The sequence below is a fragment of the Budorcas taxicolor genome, chromosome 7, assembly GCF_023091745.1.
Source record: "Budorcas taxicolor isolate Tak-1 chromosome 7, Takin1.1, whole genome shotgun sequence".
Lineage (NCBI taxonomy): Eukaryota > Metazoa > Chordata > Mammalia > Artiodactyla > Bovidae > Budorcas > Budorcas taxicolor.
The window spans coordinates 45,484,066-45,508,774 of record NC_068916.1 but is presented as its reverse complement, the minus strand read 5'-3'; the positions used below and the strand labels follow the sequence as shown (position 1 = coordinate 45,508,774).

At 36.3% G+C, this 24,709-nt stretch overlaps 1 protein-coding gene across 1 annotated transcript in view; it reads left to right on the top strand.

Moving 5' to 3' along the window:
* CDKL3 (cyclin dependent kinase like 3) overlaps positions 1–21,145 on the top strand; it is a 31,349-nt gene extending 10,204 nt beyond the window's left edge. The window contains exons 3-12 of the mRNA XM_052643839.1: positions 4,285–4,463; positions 5,688–5,800; positions 7,231–7,370; positions 11,786–11,874; positions 14,225–14,378; positions 14,477–14,805; positions 16,108–16,198; positions 17,565–17,727; positions 18,765–18,862; positions 21,092–21,145. Of these exons, the coding sequence (XP_052499799.1) occupies positions 4,285–4,463; positions 5,688–5,800; positions 7,231–7,370; positions 11,786–11,874; positions 14,225–14,378; positions 14,477–14,805; positions 16,108–16,198; positions 17,565–17,727; positions 18,765–18,862; positions 21,092–21,145 (1,410 nt within the window). The remainder of the gene's footprint in view (positions 1–4,284; positions 4,464–5,687; positions 5,801–7,230; positions 7,371–11,785; positions 11,875–14,224; positions 14,379–14,476; positions 14,806–16,107; positions 16,199–17,564; positions 17,728–18,764; positions 18,863–21,091) is intronic.
* Positions 21,146–24,709: the final 3,564 nt, after the last annotated feature.

Below are 24,709 nucleotides of genomic sequence, written 5' to 3'. Positions count from 1 at the left end.
ATGCTGGGAGGGATTGGGGGCAGGAGAAGAAGCGGATGACCAAGGATGAGATGGCTGGATGGCATCACTGACTCGATGGACGCGAGTCTGAGTGAACTCCGGGAGTTGGTGATGGACAGGGAGGCCTGGCATGCTACGATTCATGGGGTCGCAAAGAGTCGGACACGACTGAGCGACTGAACTGAACTGAACTGACTGAGAGCTTAGGGACAATCTCAGGTCTTTCCTAGTGTGTGCACAGCTGGGCATGTACCCTTCATGATTCTAAGTAATATGTTGGAACTTTCCAAATCCTTTATGGACATCTCACTCCCAGCCTCTCTTTTTAATTAAGTATTTTGGTCAGCTTGTTGTTTGTCCTGTTATAGCTCCCTCAGGTGGCTATAATGTTATTTGCTACTGCTGCTGCTAAGTCGTTTCAGTCGTGTCTGTCTCTGTGCGACCCCATAGACGGCAGCCTACCAGGCTCCTCTGTCCCTGGGATTCTCCAGGCAAGAACACTGGAGTGGGTTGCCATTGCCTTCTCCAGTAATATTATTTAGTAGATGCTAATTGTTTCTGACAAAGGCCCTTTGCTGGGCAAGCTCTGAGTTAGGTCAGTGAAGGCAAGACTTCTGGTGGCATTTTCCAGTAATCTGACAGACATGTTAGATAATGAGAGTTACCTGGGAATGGGGCTTTGGAGGAGATCCAACCCTATAGCTAGGAGATACAGCTTCCTCTGGTGGCTACTAGGCTGCTAGTTTTCACCATGATTCGGGGGCTGTTGGTCTACAAATCTACAAGGAACTGGGGAGTGGGGAATAGAAATAGGATAACTCAAGAATACCAGTGGATCATATGGTGAGGTTATGTTTTAACTTTTTGAGGAAACTGCAAAACTGTTTTTTCCAAAGTGGCTATACCATTTTATATGCCCATCAACAATGTATCAGTTTTTCTGTGTCCTCCCCGTATTGTTATTGTCTTTCGATTATCACTATTCTAGTGGATGTGAAGCGGTATCTCTCTGTTTGTTTGTTTGTTTGTTTTGAGCAATAAAACTGTCTTTATTCACAAATGACATGATCATTTCTGTAGAAAATTATGGAATCTACAGTAAAGTTAAAAGAACTAAGCTGTAAGTTTATGAAGATTGTAGGATAGAAGATCAATATACCAAAATTATTTGTATTTCTGCGTATTAGCAAACTCAGAAACTGAATTAAAAATACCACTGTAATGACATCAAAAATATAAAATACTTAGAGAAAATAAGACCTGTACACTGAAAACTATTAAACATTGATGAGAAAAATTAGAGACAATCTAAACACATAGAAATACTATGTTTATAGAGGTCTCAGTGTGGTTGTGGAAGACCAAAGAGAATGTTGCTAAAACTGAATTTTAGAAGTTGGAATTCAGAGAGTGCTTGATTCTCAAAGATAACAAAATTCTGCATGTAGTCAGGGTGTTAACTGTTAAAAAGAGTGAACATACTAGGGTGTCAACTGAGTGTATCTTTATGCATGTTTAGAGCACTGAGGAGGAGGGTCATGGCTGTGTAGTAGGCAGAATATGTAAAGTGATATTTTAAAGCGCTTTTCCATGTCTATTTTTGCTCATGTTATATTCTCAGATCTTGGTATAGTACCTGGCATGTAGTAGTCGCTCAGTAAAAGTTGTGAAAGTAAAAAGGGACTAACGAAGTTTTACAGATGGTGCCTTTAAGGTGATTCATTACCCTAAGATAATTATTTGGCCAATTAGGAGGAAGACTTGAGGCAGAACAAAAGCTAATCCCCAAAGCTTATAGCAATAAGTTATATAAAAAAGGAAAGATCCCAGAATTCTGTCACCAAGATATTTTCACTTGTGCTGTGATACTTTGCTGGTGATGAGAGTATGCTTAATACATTTGATAAAGTTTTTAAATGCCTTCTTTGTTTCAGGCACTGTACTGGGCATGGGGGATATAGCCTGAACAAAACAGATACACATCTTACCCTCATGGAACTTACTGTCCAATGGGAATGACAAGTAAATAGGCAAATAATAATAAAGCATGACAAATAACTGTGAAGGAGGAAATGTAGAATAATATATAAAAGGAACCTCTTTATTGCAGACATCTCAGCTGAGACATAAGGAAATAGTTGGCGAGGCAGTGTTCTAGGCAGTTGGAACAGCATTAGCAAACGCAAACAGTGATGACACAAAGCTGGAAAATTGGGAAACTAATATTCTAATAGGCTAGGGAAGAACGGCTGAGAATGTGAGCAGAGGCCAAATCCTGTAAGTCCTTACCAGCCATTTTATGTAGCTTCAAATTTGTCCTATGGCATGGGGAATCCTTGAAGGAGTGCCATAATCACACACATGATTTTAAAATAATACTCAGGTTTTGTTGTGGGCAATGAATGGGAGGGGATCAGAGGGAATTCAGGGAAACCATTTAGTAAGTAATAATTTTGATAAGAGAGCTGAGGGAACTTGAACTAGGGAGAGAAGTGGATGGAGAGAATATGGGACCTGAGGGAGAAATGTGTCTTGATTTCTGGCTTGAGCCTTGAGGTCAATGTTGGTTCCATTCACTGAGCTAAAGGACTCTTAAGAACAAATGGGTTTGGCGGAGAAGATAATCCATTTAGTTTTTAATTATCTGAGTTTGTGGTAGTGAGTGGGTCAGCCTTATGGGACTTCTTGCAGGCTTCCACTTCTTATGGAAACCCAGAGAAATATCTTGGTTAGAGATAGAAATATGGAAATCATTAGTATATAGATAGTTACTAAGGCCTGTAAGAGTAGGTGAGATTGAGATGAAACAGCCAATAGGTGGGAAGAAGCCCGAAAGAATATGGTATTCGCATAACCAAGAAAGTGCCAAAAAAAAAAAAAAAAAAGTAGATGAGACTGTGCAAGAAAGAAGATGCATGAGAAGGGAAGCCTAAGACCACAACCCTAGATTTACAGACAGAGAAAAAGAAACTGCCATTGGAGGAAACTGGTCCCAGAAGTCGGGAATGCAGGAGTGGTTGGCTATATTTTTACACTAAGATATCTAACAAGGTCTTCCCTGGTGGCTCAGCTGGTAAAGAATCGCCTGCAATGCAGGAAACCTGTGTTCGATCCCTGGGTTACGAAGATCCCCTGGGGAAGAGAACGGCAGCTACCAACTCCAGTATTCTGGCCCAGAGAATTCCATGGACTATATATAGTCCATGAGGGTCGCAAAGAGTAGGACGCGACTGAGCAATTTTCATTTCCCATCTGGCAAGATATGTATCGAGGGGTGTCTGTTGGATGTAGCAACAATGAAGTAGTTGATGACTTTGGCCTGGACACTTTTTAAAATTAATTTTTATTGGAATATAGCTGTTTTGCGAGCTTCCCAGGTGGCATAGTTGGTAAAAAAATCCACCTGCCAATGCAGGAGATGTAAGAGATGTGGGTTTGACCCCTGGGTCAGAAAGATCCTGTGGAGTAGAAAATGGCTCCCCACTTCCATATTCTTGCCTGAAAAGTTTCCTGGACAGAGGAGCCTGGTGTCCTACAGTCCATGGGGTCACAGAGAGTCGGACACAACTAAGGCACTAAGCAAATAGTTGTTTTAAATTGTGTTAGTTTCTGCTGCACAGCAAAGTGAATCATATATATATATATATATATATATATATATTCCCACTTTTTAAATTTCCTTCCCATTTAGGGCTCCACAGAGCATTGAATAGAGTTGCTAGGGCAGTTTGAATGGGGGAGCAGAAGACAGATTGCTCACCTTCCACTTGAGCAGTGAATGAGTGATCAGAAAGTGAATAAGTAAAAATAATGTTTTCAAGAAGTTTAGCTATGAAGGAAATGAGACAAAGGGCAGTACCTGAAGTGTGACACGGGGTTAATGGAAAGTTAAACTTTTTCCATTAAGTTCTCTTCTATTACTTTTTCTTTTAGGAATGCTATTTATCTTTTCAGTATTACCTTCATTATTATCTTTTCAAGGGGTTGGGACGATCCCCTGGAGTAGAAAATAACAACCCACTACAGTATTCTTGCCTGGAAAATACCATGCACAGAGGAGCTTAGTGGGCTACAGTCAGTGGGGCACAAAGAGTCAGACACAACTGAGCACACACACACAACTATTTATAGTTACATATTTTTGCACTGTGTAGCTAATCCTTTGCATGTGGTAAGAAAATAACTTTACTATCTTAATTAGCTAGATTTTCTCTTAATTGTTGAGAAATTTTCTAGATAATGAAACCTCATTTTAATGTATTACATCTTCTGTTTGTTTTTTAGATCATTCATCGAGATATAAAACCTGAGAATATTTTAGTATCCCAATCAGGAATTACTAAACTCTGTGATTTTGGCTTTGCACGAATGCTAGCAGCTCCTGGAGATGTTTATACGGACTATGTGGCCACACGCTGGTATAGAGCTCCAGAATTAGTATTAAAAGATACCTCTTATGGAAAGTATGTATAGTTGGGGATCCTGCCTGGCCTTTCCTAGCCATCTCTTTTTTCCCTCGGTGTATCTGTTACCTGAACTACTGACAAACTCTGCCTTCTGCATCTAGGCTTGGGATAGAAAAGGGACACCCCCAAATAGAGCAGAGAGACCCTAGATATCTATCCTGCTGCTATTGATGTTGCCACACTTGCCCCCTGGAGCTGAGTGGCCCCAGCCCCAGGAAACTTATGCAGAAACCTCTCAGGCTGCCATCCGTGCTTGCCTTAAGCTATGCCCCACCCTTTCTTTACAGAGTGGCCTCCTTGCTTCTCTGTAGACTCTAGATTCTGCAGATTTTAAAATCTATTCTGCCAGTGTTATCACAAGTTTCCTAGTTCCTGAGTATGGCAAAGTCTTTGCAAACACTGACAAATACTAATTTTTAAATTGTACTAGATATTTCAAAAAGTAGAAAGGCCTCAGTCTATTGTGAATCAGTAAAAATAGTATAGGAAACAACAATCTAATAAACAAATAATGAATCCTGAAGAATGTAAAGACACCATCAAGAGTGTGAGGGTTACAAATTCCTCCGTATCCTCACCAGCACTGATTATCTGACTTTTGGATTCTAGTTATCCTTATCAGTGTAAAGTGGTATCTCCTTATGGGTTTGATTTCCATTTCTTTGATAACTAATGATTTTTGGACTTCATTGTTGATCTTTTTATGTGCTTATTGACCATTTATATATCTTCCTTGGAGAAATTTCTATTCAGATCCTTAGCCCTTTTTAAAATTAGACTGGCTTTTTATTATTAAACTGTAAGAATTCTTTGTATATCTGGATATAAATTCCTTATCAGATACTTATTTGCAGATATTTTCTCTTATTTAGTTGCCTCTTGATTTTCTTGATGGTGTGTATCATTAGAAAAACAGAGTTTTTAATTTCAATGAAGTTCATTCTGTCTGTTTTTATGGTTTTGGTTTTGCCAAATCCAAGACTGTGAAACACCTCTGTTTTAAGAGGTTTATAGTTCTAGTTCTTAGATTTAAGTCTTCCATCCATTTTGAGTCAGTTTTTATAAGTGGTGTAAGATAAGGTCATGGACATAGGTTCAATCACTGGTTGGGTAACTAAGATCGTGCAAGTCGCACAGCATAGCCAAAAAAAAAAGGGTTTTTAAGAAAAGATGTTTTATATATTTCTCCATGAAAGAGTGATTTATTCTCATCTGTTTCAGACCTGTGGATATCTGGGCTTTGGGCTGTATGATCATTGAGATGGCCACTGGAAATCCCTATCTTCCTAGCAGCTCTGATTTGGATTTACTTCATAAAATTGTTTTAAAAGTAGGTAGGTATTACTGAAATGTACTGTTAAATGCCTAAATAAGTGTTTTCAGATAAATTCTGCTTGATTTTCAAATTTAGTCTTATCTTTATAAGAATAAAGAAGCATATTGTTTTGATAGATGAAAGTAGATGGATGCTTTGGGCTAATAAAAAAAAAAGGTAGAAAAATTCTGTTTTTGAAAAGAATATATTTTTTTCAGTTCAGTTCAGTTCAGTCGCTCAGTTGTGTCCGACTGTTTGCGACCCCATGAATCGCAGCACGCCAGGCCTCCCTGTCCTGGATGCAAATAGCTGTACCATGTTGATGGTTGATACTAAGAAAAATAGTAAAATAGGAACCTACTTCAGTTTGTCTGAAAGTTTTTATAAAATTTTGGCTTCTACAAATATTTGCCTCTTTCAAAGAGGACTTTTAAATAATAGAATTGATTTTGGTGCTCTTTTAAAGTGCTTGGAAATAGAAAACCAGTTATTTACTAAGAAAACTTTTATTAACCACAGTAGATAAGCAGATAGCTAAATACCTTATTCAAAAATATGTTTGATGATAGCTGAATTATTTGGTGATCTGCTTTGACTACCCAAACATTTTCATGGTTAGTGTTGCTCATGGAGTTTCAAAGATACATTTTTGATTGAGGAGCTTGAGCAACCTATTTTGTGATGAGAAAGCTATACATAAACATATAATTACAGGATCATGAGGAAGGTACTTTGAACAACTCTAAAAACTGTGACTCTGGATAAATATTGGTTAAAGATACAGTTCAGACCCTTAAAGCATCATACTTTTTTCTGTCATATTTAAAATTCTGGTTATGAGATTAATGGTGAGAGAACTTTAGAGATGATGGGATCAGTTTTGTCATTTTACAAATGAGAAAACGAAGATATAGAAAGGGAAGATTTGCCCAAGGTCACAGAACTAGTTAAGAGCAAAACTAGTGGTAGAACTTAGCTCTTTCCACTCCTATTCATAGTTCTCTACATTCTGCTACTAATCTATAGCCTTGTTTTTTCTTTACAATGTTTCTATTTCTATATAATTTTAGTATTTTAGCTGTTTTGAATAAGACTTTGCCGATGACCACTTGCTAGATAAACCATTTTGATACCCTTATGGAAATACATAAAAGTTTGAATGTGCCTTTTCTAATAGCATTATATATCATGTCTTGTATTTTGAAAAAAGAAAATGCACCTGTGGTTTTTTATTCTCTACTGCCTATGTGCTATCAGCAGATTACTGGGGAACTCACTTTTTTATGCTGTATTCAGAAGATAGTTTCTTGTTCAATTTTTTAAAATTGAGAGAACTTAATTGTTATTCTTTCTTTCAGTAATTTGATGCAGACAACATAACAATTTGATTATTTTGATTGTAGAATAATATCCCTGTTTTCTTATGTATGTATTTTTTTCTCTTTTCAGGCAATTTGACACCTCACTTGCAGAATATCTTTTCCAAGAGTCCCATTTTTGCTGGGGTGGTCCTTCCTCAAGTTCAACATCCCAAAAGTGCAAGAAAAAAATACCCAAAGCTAAATGGATTGTTGGCTGACATAGTTCATGTATGTTAAGAGATTAAGGACTTATTTCTTGGAAATTTGCATAAATTATAATACAGTTTTAAGATATGACTTTAATGAAATTCCAAAAGGATTCCTGGAGTAATATTAACTGTTCAAAGTTACTATATTCTTCTGTGTTTATGTCTTTAGTTCAGAGAAGTTAAAAGTCACAGACTGTAAGAATTGAAGGGCCCCTGGGATAATCCAGTCTATTCTTTTTTGTTAATTCCAATTTTATTGATAAACTGGAAAATTTTAAGGATAAACTGGAAAATGTTAAGGACTTACCATGTTGATCAACACCTCTTAACAGCCAGTCTTCCCAGCAGCTACCCAAGAGATTTCTTCCTTGTACAGTGATATTCTAAGGTATGTCGAGGCATTGGCAGCTATAGTTGTAATGTAGTTTGAGGATATACCAGTGCCAAAATTCAGGTTGATTTGGAGAAAACAAAAACATTATATAGCACTTTTAAATTAGTTTAAAATTTAAATTTTATTTTGAGCTGCATAATAAATATACCAGCATACTTAGAATAGAATTCAAGAAGTGAGAGAGCTACTTGCTTCTGTTTATTTTCTCTTCCCAGCCAATTTTCTTTCCCAGGGTCAATTAACTTGTCTTACTTCTAATGTACAGCCCTTAAAAAAAGTGGTAATCTGACTTCAAAGCAAGTATAGCATGGTGTTTATGAGAGAGGGCTCTGAATTCACATGAACTTTCTTTAAAACCCAGCCCTGTTACTAATTAGCTCCATAAACTTGAGCAAGTCAATCTCCATGCCTCAGTTTACTGAGTTATAAAACAACATTAACAATATTTATTTTCTGGAGCTGGAGGATAAAATGAGCTAATGGTAGAAATGTTCTTAGCACAAAGCCTAGAATAAGCTGTCAACAAATGTTGTTAATGTTAAGTGTTGTTGCTGTCTTTTAGATAAAACTAAACATGACATGTAACACCTAAAGACTTATCAAAGGAAGAAAGTTATTTCTTTGGTAACTGTAAAGAACTAGAGTTTATTAAAGGATCGGTTTTTTGCTACATTTTCCACTTTAATTTCTTTTTTTTCATGTCATAGTTTTGATTTTACAAAGAATACATAATGATCATAAAAAAATAGAATGCTTGATAGAGAAGTTAACATTTTCCCAACCCCCGCAATCCAGGAAAAATTACTGTTGATGTTTTGGTTTATATACTTTTCCCAACCAAATACATGCGTAACAGTTTATGCTTTTTAAAAGGTGTCATATTTTATTGTTGTTTAGTCACTAAGTCCTGTTTGACTTTTTTTTGACCCCATGGACTGTAGCCTTCCAGGCTCCTCTGTCCATGGGATTTCCCAGGCAAGAATACAGGAATGCGTTGCCATTTCCTTCTTGAGGGGATCTTCCCCACTCAGGGATGGAACCCACATCTGCTGCATTGGCAGGTGGTTTCTTTGCCACTGAGCCACCTGGGAAGCCCTGTCTTACTTTACACACTGCTATGTAACCTGTTTATTTTCACTTAGCATTATAGTCTATGGGGTCGCACAGAGTCGGACATGACTGAAGCGACTTAGCAGCAGCAGCAGCAGCAGCAGCAGCAGCATTATAGTTTAAGCATACTGCCATGTCATTAAATATGGAGCTGTGTCATAATTTTAGTGCTTGCATACTGTTTCATTGTGTGACTATACTATAGCTTATCTTGAAATTTTGTACATTAGGTTTCAAGTTTTTTCCTTATTTGTAAAGATGCTACAGTAAACATCTTTTATATGTCTGTATGAGCTTGTGGTATTATTTGCTTGGGATAAATTTCTAGAAGTGTGACTGGTAGACCAAAGGGTTTATACTGTTAGGACTTTTGGTATATCTTGCTATTTTTTCCTCCAGAAAGATTTCATAGATTTATACTCAAGTAGCATTGGGTATAAATCTCTATTCTCAATCTAACATTGAATATTATAATATTAAAAATATTTGCAACTTAATTAACTAGAGATACAGTATAATTTTTAAAATTGCACTTCCTTCATTACAGGGAAATTGGACATGACATGTTACTGACATTAATTGGTCATTTGTAGTTCTTATTTTAAGAATCCTTAAACTATTTCTGATTTAAAGTATACTTTTACATTGACTTGCCAAATAATCATTAGTGTCCTGTTTTATATATTCTAAATACTTTTTTCAACTTGAATAATCCAGTGATTTGGAATGCCACATTTATCACAGATAGATTGCTTATACATGCTGGGGTATATTTGTATTTCAGTGATTTCTCTCCTTATTCTATCACAAGTACAATTTTGATTATTATAACTTTCAAATACATTTTTTTTTTTTTGGTCACACCATGCACCTTGTGGGATCTTAGTTCCCCAACCAGTGATTGAACCTGGGCCCTGGCAGTGAAAGCGCTGAGTCCTAACCACTGGACCACCAAAGAATTTCCTAAAATACATCTTAATACCTGGTGTAGAGCATGTATTTTTTTCCCTAGATTTAAAAATTTTAAACAATATTAAAATGGTATAATTTCTATACAGTAAACTACATGATTTCAGATGTACAATTTGATGAGTTTTGGTAAATGTATACATACCTGTAAAACCACCACTACAATCAACATACCTAAAATTTCCATCAGTTCCCAAAATGTCCTTGCATCCTTTTGTCATCCAACTTTCCCTTCATTCCTGTCCCTAAATAGTCACTGATTTATTTTCCACTATAGTTTATATTTTCTAGAATAGTGTGTAAATGGAATCAAACAGTGTATATATTCTTTCATGTCAGTCTTTTTTAACTCAGCGTATAGCCTAGAAATTCAGTTCATGTTTTTGTGTGTATCAGTAGTTTATTCCTTTTTATTGCTGAGTAATATTCCATGTATGAACATATCACACTTTAAAAAAAAAAATCTGTTTCCCTGTTTTGGGTTTTTTCCTCTTTTTGGCTACTACAAGTAAAATTGCTGTTGACATTCACTTCTAAGTCTTCGTGTAGCTGTGCATTTTTATTTTAGGAGGGATAGCAGCCAGTCTGTTTCTCAAAGTGTCATATTTTACATTTTCCAAACCAGGGCAAACGTTTAAATTCTGTAAATTATACTGTTTACAGAAGGAATATTTATCTGCTTCCAATTGGCTGTGACCTTTTAGCTTTTTTCTTCCTAAGTTTTATTGATGGGTAACTATTAATGTTCTAAAATAAGCACATGCTTTTAGCTAGTTTCAGTCTTAAGGATATGACTATTCTCACATCATAAAGACGAAAATAGACTTTATGAGTCAATTTTTAAAAATTGTGATAAAAAAATAGAACCACATAACATAAAATCTATCCTCTTAACCAAATTTTAAAATGTACAGTATGATATTGTTAACTATAAGCAAATTCTTGTATAGCAGATCTCTATAACTTTGTGAATCAATTTAAACTAGACTTTGTGAAATAGTCAGAAGTGTAATGTTATATGCAATTACTTTGTACATTCTGGATTTTAACTATTGTTTCTATTTATGAGATCTTAGACCAATTACTTGTCCTTTTTGGGCCTTAGTCTCCTCATCTATACAATGAGGATAGTAGTAGTACCCATCTTGCAGGGTTGTTGTTGGGATCAGGCAATAGGAAAAGACTAGATAGAGTGTTATATGACAGACACATAATAAACATAAATAAAAGTTACCTATTATTAGTATGTTTTGCCTTCTTTTGGAGGAAGAATGAAAATTATCACGCAAATGGCTTTTATTCAAATTATGTCTTTAATATTTGGATTAATGTATTCTAATTATGATTAATTATATGTAGAGTCATTATATACAACTTATTTTCTGATACTCTTACTTCACTGTCTCTTTGTTTTGTAGGGGTTTTTTGGTTCTCAGTTGAAGTAATCCCAAGTGAAGAGAAGCAGAAAATAGCTGTTCTGATAATGGGTTATTGAAGGATTTGGGGGCTTGGATACTTGTGAAATTGTTTTGTTACATATGAAAAGCATTGAATTAGGAATCAGACAATATGAGTTAAAATTCTAGTTTGGCAAATTACTAAACATGCTTCTAGCTCTATAAAATGGAAATGATAAGTCATGAACTTTCTTCCTTACAGGGCTGAATAAGAGGACCAAAATGAGCTAAATAATTCCTACTAATTCCAGCAGAAATAGACTGACTTCTGTTTTGGCTAGAAATAGGACATTTAACCTGTAGTGTTGCTTTACAAGTACAAATTTCTTACGGAAACAAGTGGTGAGAACTCACTGTCAAAAAGTCCTGAGGTCTAATTCTATCTTTTCAAGAACTCTTTTAGCTCTGGGTAATTAATTATACCTGCATTTGTGAAATTTAACATTTACCTTAAGGAGACATGTTAAGAATTTGTTTAACATGGAATCTTTTTTCATTTTCTAGGCTTGCTTACAAATTGATCCTGCTGAGAGGATGTCATCTACCAATCTTTTGCATCATGAGTATTTTACTAGAGATGGATTTATTGAAAAGTAAGCATTTTGAGTGAGTGGGGACTTTTTTGTGTTTTGTATTAGGAAATTTTACTAGCATGAAAATTGCTACATAGGTTAATGTTACAGAAAAGAATTCAGTTTATCAAAAACTTCCTGAGTTTTTGTATTGACTAGATATATGGTAGACTTGCAGCTGTCATGGTGAAAACTACTAAGAAAAATAGTGCAGTTAACATTTATTACACAGTTACTATGTCCTAGACAGTGAGCTAAGCTCTTCACATGCATTTGTCAATTCTTACTATAGGGTAGCTGCTGCTGCTAAGTCGCTTCAGTCGTGTCTGACTCTGTGCAGCCCCATAGATGGCCTCCCACCAGGTTCCCCCGTCCCTGGGATTCTCCAGGCAAGGACACTGGAGTAGGTTGCCATTTCCTTCTCCAATGCATGAAAGTGAAAAGTGAAAGCAAAGTCGCTCAGTCGTGTCCGACTCTTAGCGACCCCATGGACTGCAGCCCACCAGGCTCCTCCGTCCATGGGATTTTCCAGGCAAGAGTACTGGAGTGGGGTGCCATTGCCTTCTCCAACTATAGGGCAGAGATAACAGTAAATAAACCATCAATATTTTTTAGCCTTGTTTCCACTTAGACCCCTGACTCAGAATAGTCCAGTTTTTCCTCTTGACAGCATCTCTGACCTATATATTATAATTAGCATTCATTTCCCAGATGATTTTTTTCTCTGCTTTACTTATTATCTGTTGCAGTTCCTGTTGTTCTATTCTCCCCACCAAACTGGAAGTTCCCTGAAGACAGGGACCATGGCTCTTAAAGCCTTTCTCTGTCCCACATTGTATCTAAAATATATGTTAACAATGTGGATTCATAAATCAGCCATGCTTCTTTAAAAAAAACCACCATTTTCTATTTGAGCTTTGAAAGAAACAGGATAAGTTTATTAATTGAAAAATTATTGTTTGCCTTGGAGTATGAGGCAGAAACATAAATATTAATTTAAAATATGTTGGAGTTAAGATCAGGCATAGGAAAGTCCAGGACCTCCATCGAAAACAGACTGAAGTAGAAAAAGTCAAAGAAAAGGGAACTGTTGCGAGTAAGTAGAACCTGAAGCATTTCAAGAATTTTATTCTAAAACAGAAAATGAGAAGATATATTAAAAGTACCATTGATGAGAAGTATCAGTTATTGAATAAAAGAGTTGCTTCCTGTCAATTCTATATAGACTCATTTGATTTCTCTTGGGTATTTAACTATTAGGATTTTACTATCACAGGGTGAAAGTTCTTGAGTTCCACAAGGCAAGGAAATTTTAACAGAAATGTGCCATTTTCTTATTCAGCCAAACTAATCACACTGTTGTGTTTTTTTTTCCTTCATCTCACACTTACCCTTTTACTATAATTCTAGGGAAGATTTCATTCATGGTAGAACTTATTCAGTCTCAAACTGATAGCAGCAGCTGCTTCAAGAAAGGAAACTGTGTAGCTCGGGGCAAAGGGTGGAAAGGAGACTTTTCAGTATAAAGTTTTTGAGTTTTGAGCCATACAAATTGGACTTTCTATTTAAAAATAAATAACTTTTATAAAAAACCAAACTCGGACTTCCATAGTGGTCCAGTGGTTAAGAATCTGCCTGCCAGTGCAGGGGACATGGGTCCGACCCCTGGTCCAGGAAGATTCCACATGCCGCAGGGCAACTGAGCCCATGTTCCATGCCACAACAGCTGAAGCCTGTGTGCCCAAGAGGCCATGCTCCGCAACAAGAGAAGCAGCTACAATGAGAGAATTCCATACACCACAACTAGAGAGTAACCCCTCTCTACTAGAAGGGCAACTAGAGAAGCAATGTGCAGCAATGAAGACCCAGTACAGCCAAAAATAAATAAATGAATATATATATTTCAAGCCAACCTAAAGCCAAAACAATCTCGCTTCAGTATTGATGTATTCTAATTCAAAAATATTTCTCTAGAGTAAGATTTTAGAAACTAGTTCATCTTTTAAGTCCTATTAAAAGAACAGGACTTAAAAGGGACAAAGTGGCCTGAGTCTTCTTTGAAGAGAATAGTACATTTATCAGAATTGAAAGCAGTGCTTTTATTAAGTAAGCTTTACATCACAAAAGAAAACTAATTCATATGTCTATCTTGTGAAAGTTTTATTAATAGTAAATTACCATGGAGAAATTGTTGAAAGATGTATCTTTACCAAGAAACAACCTGTATTAGATAAATATTGTGCCATCTCTTGGCATACATTACTGATAACTTATTTATGCTGTAGCTCAGATGTAAATTAATTGATTAAAAGGTCTTTTAAAGATTAAACAGTATCTACATAAAATTATTTGATATTGCTTGTTTTATCAGATTCATACCAGAACTGAAAGCTAAATTGCTACAAGAAGCAAAGGTCAATTCATTCATAAAACCAAAAGAGAATTCTAAAGAAAATGAATTTATGAAAGAAGAAAGAAAAACAATTTATACCAATACACTGCAAAGTATTTCAGTTTGGGGAAAGGTAAAAACTGGTCTTATTTTTAGCTAGTATAACTGTATTATAGTTAGTACTCTCGTGATAAAAATAACTGACTCAGATTTTGGATGTATCTATTCTAGGAATTGGAAAAAGAGAAAAAGCCCAAGGAGATCAAAGTCAGAGTTACTAAAGTTAAAGGAGGAAAAGGAGATATCTTAGAACCAAAAAAGATAGTGTGTGAAGGTGGACATTGTCAACAGGTTGCAGCTGAAACTGCTCATACTATGTCTCAAGATACAAAACCTGTTATCAGTGAGCCACCAAACCCTGTCAATCCCAGCACTAACGCTATAGGCATGAAAGACGATCCATGTGCTGGGGGTAGTACAGTAATGCCACCCATCAATCTAACTAGCAGTAACTTGATGGCTTCAAATCCCAATTCAAATCTCTCCCACTCCAATTCAAGGTGAGTTTTAACAGAAAATAAACAGAAGGAAATGGACCTAAGTTTTATAATGTTTTTATATAATGGTATTTCAAAGAAGCAAGTTTGTAATGTCTGTATATAAACTGAATTGGAAGGTGTATTGAAATTATAATCATATAATGGGCCATTACTAAATTCTTCTTATGAATGCTATAGAAGAAATTAACTTTTCTTGGCTATGCTCTAGGTGTGTGGTTTTGTACTAATGCAGTTTGCAAAAACCTCATTTTGAAAAAAAGGCCCTCAGAAAAATTACTTCCCATTTGAAGAGAAAAATGTAATGTGACCTCACTTTTGGTATTGATGTGCCTTTATATAGCAAAGTAAGCTTTATTTTCCTATCGTAGCAAATTATCTAAATGGAAAAAAGATAGTTGAAAATAATCTTATGTAGTCAGATAGCTTTTCAAGGTTAAGTATTTTGGGAGAAAAACAACATACTGGATCAATTTTAGATTCAACTACTAATACAGATTTGAGACACTGGTACCATGAACCTAATTAATCAAGGGCAGTGTGACGAATGGATGCAAGAGTCTGTCTACCAAGGCATCAGGGCCAGTTCTAAATTTAGGGAACTGCTATGGCTCTAGATCTGACTGACTTCACTTTCACTTTTCACTTTCATGCATTGGAGAAGGAAATGGCAACCCACTCCTGTGTTCTTGCCTGGAGAATCCCAGGGGCGGGGGAGCCTGGTGGGCTGCCGTCTATGGGGTCGCACAGAGTCGGACACAACTGAAGCAACTTAGCAGCAGCAGCATGGCTCTAGATGGAGTAGGAGGCTCGGTTCAGCATCCTAGAAGACTAGTTCAATCCTAGCAGGCTGGTTTGGGCTGTAAGTTGTGAAGCTTAGCGGTCTGCAGAGGTGGCAAGTGGACATGTCTATATAACAGACTACAGACAGCGAGTGTCAGTCATTCTTGAGGTAACTCCCAAACCATGGTTGTAATAACCATAATTATAAACTAGCCTTGGTCCAAAGCTCAGAAATTCATGAACCCAGTAGTTAAGAGGTCCAGGTTCAGAACAGATAGAAAGGACCAAGTGGGCCAGCTGGAGTAACCCCACCCACAGCATGGTGTCACCACTGATGTTAGCCACAAGTGAGTTGTTCTCTGCTGTTTTTTCCTCTTAGAGCTGTTGGTACTTATGGACTAACAATTGCATTTTGGCACATGTTCAAACAGTAGACTACCATGGTATAACATCATTATTGAAGCTAAAACAGAAGTATTTCTGAGGAGTTCTAATAACTTCTCATTTGTTTTTAAATAATAGGTTAACTGAAAGAGCCAAAAAGAGACGTACGTCTTCACAATCTGTTGGACAAGTTATATCTAACAGGCATGAGGATACAGGTTCCACTCAAGTAAGGCAAGAACCTCATCATTAAATTACATCCTCTTTCAACATTATCCTCTCACCCTGTGTCCTTTTCTTTGTCTTTAGGGCTCTAATATTTTTTTTAATGTGCTTTTATTTGTCCCTTTTACCCTGGAGTGAAAATAGGTCATCATTTCCTTAATGCTTTCACAGTTTCAGTTTATTTCTTATAACTTGATTTGTGTATTCAATGAGTGACTTGGGGGGGAAAAGGTAAGATTTTCCTTTAAAAATCACAAGACTTTTTGGTTTTTCACTTCAAAAAATGATTTTAATATCTTACTTTATAGATTAAGAGCAATTGCCAAATAAATACATCTTACTTTTCCCAAGAAAACATAATTGGTGTCATTCATTTTCCCATTTTTCACATAGGAAAATAGTTTACTTTATAATTGAAACAGTGTTATTTATAATAATAAGACATTGAAAACAGCACATCCATCCAAGAACAAGTGGCTGGTTAAATATGTTAGAGTGTATCCACATAATGGGATACTGAGCATTACATGACATTACATCATTAACCTAGGAAAGTTTCTATCGTTTGTTATAAAATAAGCAAAAACAGGTAGCACAAAAGTTTTTCCAGAATGCTGAGTTCACAAGTAATTTTTTCCTTTGGGTTTTCCCAGTGTCCAGAGCACGTCATTTTGTAAATTGAAAAATGAGTTATTAACAAAATGAACCAGAGCGGTTTGTTCAAAATCAGAGTGCAATGAATAGGATAAAAAATTAAAAGTTGAGACTGTGGTTCTCATGATCAAGACTATTCTCAGAACATTGAATAAGCTAAAAAAATTTATGAAATTTTTATTGGAGTTTGATCCGTTTATATGTTTGATGATACACTCTTCTACATCTTTTGGGAAAAAATGATTGATTTTATCTTTGGCTGTGCTCGGACTTCTTGTTGCACAGATTTTTCTCCGGGTGCAGCGAGCAGGGCCTACTGTCTAGTTGTCGTGCTCGGGCCTCTCACGGCAGTGGCTTCTCTTGTCGTGGAGCACGGGCTCTAGAGCATGTGGGCTCAGTAGTTGCGGCTCTTGGGCCCGAAACACAGACTCAGTAGCTGTGGCACACCAGCTAGGCTGTTCCGTGGCATGGAGGACTCTCCTGGACCAGGGATTGGACCCTTGTGTTCTGCATTGGCAGGCGGATTCTTTACCACTGAGCCACCAGGGAAAGCCCTCTCTTCTACTTCTTAATTATTAAAATAACCTTGCAAAGACTAATTTTTATGCCTATCTTACACCATCCAAAAGGCTGGAGTTTGTTGGCTCCTCATCCAGTAAGTAGTTACACACCTTTTTTCAAATTAACTCTTGTTTATTTGTTTGTTTTTTTTTAAGAGCCAAATGGAGAAGTGTGTGTTTAATGAGCGAACCAGCCAAACTGACCAAATGGCAAATGGAAACAAAAGGAAGCTGAATTTTTCTAGATCTGACAGGAAAGAATTCCATTTCCCAGAATTGCCTTTCATAATACAATCAAAGGAGATGAAAGGAATGGAAGGTACACGTTTGTTGCATAGTTTTACAAATCTCCAGATAGAATATTTTAAAAAACCTTTTCTGGTAATATAACTTACATTTATAATATGATTTAGGTAGAAAGAGGTTGTGTGTGTGTGTGCGTGCATGCTCAGTCCCTTCAGTCGTGTCTGACTCCGTGTGAAGCTATGGACTGTAGCCCTCCAGGCTCCATGGGGTTCTCCAGGCAAGAATACTGGAGTGAGTTTCCATGCCCTTCTCCAGGGGATCTTCCTGATCCAGGGATCGAACCCACATCTCTCACATCTCCTGCACTGGCAGACAGGTTCTTCACCACTAGCGCCACCTAGGAAGCCCCAGAATGGAGTATAGTGCTAGGCAAAATATTTTCAGCTGATGAAAAAATTTTTTTCCATAGTCAAATAAAGGGTAATACTTAAAGGAGATAATTTTAAAGAAGGGTTAAGAAAATTTTAAAAAGTAAAAATTTTATTAGCTCAATTTTGTTGAAATGTTAGAATAGTATTTGAGGGAGACGTTTTTGGTTTATGACCTAGGGCAATTGCAGTTTCCTCTGTTTTTCTGGGATAACTTGCCCATATAATAGCAGGAATGATGTATGTGTGCTTCAGGCATTCAAGGATTTAGTCGATTAAGATTTTATAACATGTATTGAGCTCATAAAATGCTCATTTTTTTTGCAGTCATTTCTTTGAAGAACAGTGACACCTTGTGAAAAGATAATATAATAGCAAGAAAATAGTACTTGGCATAGCTCGAGAGGAATTATCTGATCCACGTAACAGTAATACTCAGAATTTTAAAAGTAAATGTCTTCTTTATTTAGAGGACAGACTGGTAGACTATTTGTAAAATTATATAACAAATCATTTATGACTGATATTTTATACCATTACAGCTCATGATTTGTTTAGTTCCTTTATAATAAACTGAGAAACTGACTTTAGTGGATATCAGAATTTCCATTTGAAACTCTTGAAAAGGAAAGTAAAATTTCAAGGTAAGAGTAACAAGTTCTCGTATATATTTTTGCAAAAGTGAAACAGATAAAAGTGTTGAAGAGGGAATCAAAGAGAACAGATTCATCTAAAATACCAACTTTACTTAATGCAGATCAATATCAAGAAAAACAAGAGGTAAAACTTTTTATTGATAGCTTTTGCTAAGTAATGATGTTTAGAACGTTTGACTGAGTATATAATTTTAGTTATTACTGTTGGAAAGTTAGATAAAATTTCAAAATTCTATAATCTTTGACTTCTAGAAACAGAACTATATTTTCCTAGAATAATCAATTATAAAGGTTTTAAAAAATGTTTGATTTTTGAGGGTAGTAAATTTGAACCTTCATTTGAATGTTGAGTGACTGAATATATGCTACCCAGAGAAAATAGTATGTGTGTTATGTATACTACTTGGTGGTAGGTAAACCATGCCAGAGGAAAGGAATAGTGGTATAAACATAGGATTATCCTGGCCACAAGAACATATATATTGTGTCTTTAGCCTTTTTCTTCCTTTTTTTTCCTCCAATTTATTCCCCCATCTCTGCTCTCTAACTACTGTCCTATTTTCATAAAGATATGCTCTGAGCTAAGTATCAGATAATCTTGAATTTTATTTGGGGATCTTGAAGCCATCAGTATCTATTATAAATTAATACTCTTTAAAGGTATTCTTTTAAGGGAAAGGGACTGTGCTGAGCATCCACTGAATTAAATTATATTAACAGCCTTCTATCCTGTACACCTGTGATGTCATCAACTTTGTTATCTCGGTTTCTTATTTTCTAAATAAAATTGACTACATTTTTATCTGTGATAAAATTAGCACATACTTATTAAGGAAATTTGAGGAACTTATAAAAATAGAAACCATCATCTAAAACTATGTAAGAAGGTAATTTTTTTTTGTAAGAAGGTATTTTTAACCAAGTCTATTTATTTCTAAAACATTCAGGTAAGAATTATCAGACACTGTTAGATATACTTTCACAGTGACATTTATGCCTTATTCCTGGCCTTGAACTTATTGACAACTCCACAATCAGTTTTGCAGAGAAGAAATATTTTCTAGATAGAACAAGAAAGGCATTAACGGTCATCTTTTAGTTTGTTATAAAGAAGAATAAGGTGACTTCAAACTTTTAAACCTGGGTGACTTACTGATGTCACAGTGTGTTGAACAGCACACCATTTGTACATTTTTGGAATAACTGGATGAGTTAAGGGTCTTGAGTTTGGGCAGACTAGTAATGTGCTACATGTGTTTGTCCTACTGTACTGTGAAAGCCCTCAGAACTAAAATTACATTTTAATCCAGGAAGAAAGGAACTCTCAAGACAGTTCTGACATTTTAAAAATACATAATAGGAAGGGAAAATCCCTTTTTGTGCATATGATGTAGAACTCCTGAAAAGATGATCTTTTAAAGAGTAACAGTGAAACAGTTGTAGTTATTAGAAATATCCAGAAGTCATCAATGATAATTATAGTTTATATGTATCAGATTGGCCAAAAAGTTTGTTTAGATAGTTTCCATAAGATGGTAAGGAAAAACCCAACCCAACACTAATCATTCAAATGCAGTTCTGATAAGTGACAGAAATTACATATGCTGCTGCTAAGTCACTTCAGTCGTGTCCGACTCTGTGCGACCCCGTAGACGGCAGCCCACCAGGCTCCCCCGTCCCTGGGATTCTCCAGGCAAGAACACAGGAGTGGGTTGCCATTTCCTTCTCCAATGCATGAAAGTGAAAAGTGAAAGTGAAGTCGCTCAGTCGTGTCTGACTCTTAGCGACCCCATGGACTGCAGCCTACCAGGCTCCTCCGCCCATGGGATTTTCCAGGCAAGAGTACTGGAGTGGGTTGCCATTGCCTTCTCCGAAATTACCTATGAGGCTGATTCAAATGCTTTTAATAAATTAATCTCAGAATTAAGAAAATGTCCTAAATTTCAAGTTGATAGGTTGTTAATTTAGAGCATGAGAGAATATGATATGTTTTTAAAAACTTAAGACAGGGAATGGCAGCTTATTTGTTCTATTCACAGATTTGTTTCTGACTTACTAAATCATATCCAGGCACTTCCCAGTTAACAGTGTAGACATGTATTCAATAGATGCTATGACCTAGAGAGAAATTCCCATTACTGCTGAGTGAGTCAGGCAGGAAAGAAGAGTCCGCAGAAGAGCCCCCTTCAGTTGTGCCTTAGGATGGTAATAAGGACCCTTTGCTAAACAGTCTCCCTGTGCCTCATAAACTAGCTCCCAGGTGCCAAGTGCAAGTACTCATCTGTGGCTGTATTTCCTTAGCCAAAGACTCACCGTTTCCTCAACTAAGGTCCTGTTTCTATTTACTTTTTAGAATACAGGAAATGCACAAACTGAAAGGAAGAAGAACCTGCCAGATGTAGAGTAGAAAATGCAGCAGCTGAAAATTCAGGGAACCCCAGAATCACACTGTATGGTTAAAAAAAATCCTTTTTATTAATATTACATACACAAAAACGTTGACTAGAGAATTCTACAGATAGATTGTAAATTCTGTGTAGTTATGTGTAAACTCAACCTAAATTTGTTTTTAAATTTATTAATCTATAAATGTTTCATGTTTTCTTAATTTGAACATTACTTTATAAAAATTGCCTGACTGGTACATCCTAATAAAACTACAGCTTATGTTTGGTCATATAATTTTATTTGATGACCTGTTATCTCAGTCATGTTTGATTACTGGTCATTCTTAGCTTTATAGATAGAAAGATTTCTAAATGTGTAAAATGAGATTCCAATGTCTGGAAGAATCAGACATCTCTGAGCAAGCAAGTACACTGGATAACATGAAACATGGGTTTGGTTTTACATTGGACATTCTGGAGCAGTATTTAATTGAACATATCATGAAACATGTTTAAAACGATGGAAATTGAGCCAAGTCTTGAAGGAAATCTTTTGGCTTGACCAGCATGTTTATCATTTAGTAGTTTATATAGAATATATTGTTATGTATAATTTAACATTTATACGGTCAAAGTTTTGGCAACATGTATTTATATTCTTATCCCTGGTTCTTACTGGCTTGGTTTCTGATTTTAGGATGGAGATGGCCATTGTAAGGGGAAGAATTTGAAGAGGAACAGACTTTTTTCCTGGTAGTGTCTTCTCTTTTAAATCTTAAAAAATACAAATTGGCAAGTCTTCCCTTTTAATTTTATATACAACAGAAACGTAACATGAGCTGTTACGACAGTAGTTAGTCCATAGTAGCATCATCCAACTTTGTTTTGTTAGCAAACCATTTATAGTTTTCTTCTTTCTTCTAAAAATTCTGTTGATGTGATGTTATGATTTGGAATTATAAAGTCATCTCCTCACTACGTGCTTTTTTACTTGCCATGATTACTGAGTAGGTAATACATCCTGTCATATGACCCATACTGTATTTCTACTGATCTCTGCCCTCTGCTAGTCATATAATCTAAGTGTCAGTTTTTTTCTAGAATGCTCTAGCTTCCTGAAGTGAGTTCTTAATGAAATGTCTGATATTTTTTAAAAAAGTAGTCCATTACATGATGAAAAATGTTCTGTTAATTAGCTATAAAAGCATTTATAATACTTATAAAGTATTAAAATTATATCATATTAAATGTTAATTTTTAAAATTCCTTTAAACAACTGCCAGCACTCTTTAAGTTTCCTAGTTCAATCTGATAGTGCCTTTTATGTAGTACAAACTTTTTCTATTTATGTATGACCCAGAAGAGAAACACTACCAAAATTCTTGGTTGTCATATTATTCAAAAAACAAAATGAGATCGTTTGGTATTTTACCAAGACTCTGCCTGATTTTGTATTTACCAAATAGACTTGAACAACAAAGGAAAACATAATTTATTTATTATGATGTTGTGATCTCTTTTCAACTTATTAAAAGGTTGATTAAAATTTGCAGTGAGTTCTCTGGTGGTCCAGTGGCTAAGACTCCATGCTCCCAATTCAGGGGGCCCAGGTTTGATCCCTGGTTGGGGAACTAGATCCCAGTTCAGTTCAGTTCAGTTGTGTCCTACTCTTTGTGACCCCTTGGACTACAGCATGTCAGGCCTCCCTGTCCATCACCAACTCCCAGAATTTACTCAAACTTATGTCCATTGAGTCAGTAATGCCAGCAACCATTTCATCCCGTCGTCCCTTTCTCCTCCCACCTTCAATCTTTCCCAGCATCAGGGTCTTTTCCAATGAGTCAGTTCTTTGCATCAGGTGGCCAAAGTATTGGAATTTCAGCTTCAGCATCAGTCCTTCCAATGAACACCCAGGACTTGACTTCACATTCCAGGATGTCTGGCTCTAGACGAGTGATCACACCATCATGGTTATCTGGGCCATGAAGATCTTTTTTTGTATAGTTCTTCTGTGTATTCTTGCCACCTCTTCTTAATATCTTCTGCTTCTGTTAGGTCCATACCACTTCTGTCCTTTATCGAGCCCATCTTTGCATGAAATGTTCCCTTGGAATCTCTAATTTTCTTGAAGAGCTCTCTAGTCTTTCCCATTCTATTGTTTTCCTTTATTTCTTTGCATTGATCACTGAAGAAGGCTTTCTTATTTTTCCTTGCTATTCTTTGGAACTCTGCATTCAAATTAGTATATCTTTCCTTTTCTCCTTTGCCTTTTGCTTCTCTTCTTTTCACAGCTATTTGTAAGGCCTCCTTGACAACCGTTTTGCCTTTTTGCATTTCTGTCTCCTGGAGTTTGCTCAGATTCATGTCCATTGAGTCATTGTCCCATCCTCTTCTGCCCCCTTCTTCTTTTGCCTTCAGTCTTTCCCAGCATCAGGGTCTTTTCCACTGAGCTGGCTCTGTGCATTAAGTGCCAAATGCTGGAACTTCAGCTTCAGCAACAGACCTTCCAGTGAATATTTAGGGTTGATTCCATTACGATTGACTGGTTTGATCTCTTTGCAGTCCAGAGTTCTTTCAAGAGTCTTCTCCAGCACCACAATTCAAAAGCATCAATTCTTTGGCACTCAGCCTTCTTTATGGTCCAACTTTAACATCCGTGCATGACTACTGGAGAAACCACAGCTTTGACTATACAGACTTTTGTTGGCAAAGTGATGTCTCTGTTTTTTAATTCACTGTCTAGGTTTGTCATAGGTTTCCTTCCAAGGAGAAAGCATCTTTTAATTCCATGGCCACAGTCACCATCCACAGTGATTTTGGAGTCCAGTCCAAAATCCAAACAAATAAAATCTTCCAATCCAAAATAAAATCTGTCACTGCTTCCATTTTCCCCCATCTATCTGCCATGAAGTGGGACCAGATACCATGATCTTAGTTTTTTGAATGTTGAGTTTCAAGCCAGATTTTTCACTCTCCTCTTTCACCTTCATCAAGAGGCTCTTTAGTTTCTGCCATTAAGAGTGGTATCATTTTCATGTCTGAGGTTGTTGATATTTCTCCTGGCAATCCTGACTCCAGTTTGTGATTCATCCAACCCAGCGTTTCACATGATGTACTCTGCATATATGTTAAATAACCAGGGTGACAATATACAGCCTTGTCGTACTCCTTTCCCAATTTTGAACCAGTCAGTTGTTCCATGTCTAGTTCTGACTATTGCTTCTTGTCCCATATACAGGTTTCTCAGGAGACAGGTAAGGTGGTCTGGTACTTTCATCTTTTTTAGGAATTACCCATAATTTGTCGTGATCTAAACAAAGGCTTTAGTGTAGTCAATGAAGCAGAAGTAGATGTTTGATCCTTAAAGGATTGTCCTTTTTATTCTTCAGTTCCTACAAAAATGCCTGCTGGGATTTTGACTGGGATTGTGTTAAAGTCTATACATCAATTTGAGGAGAATAGATATTTTAGAAACACTGAATCTTCCAATCCACAAACGTGATATAAGGGCTACATTTAGTTAAATATTTAAATTTTTTCTGTAGTATTTTGTAGTAGTCTTATACATCATTCATTAAATTTAG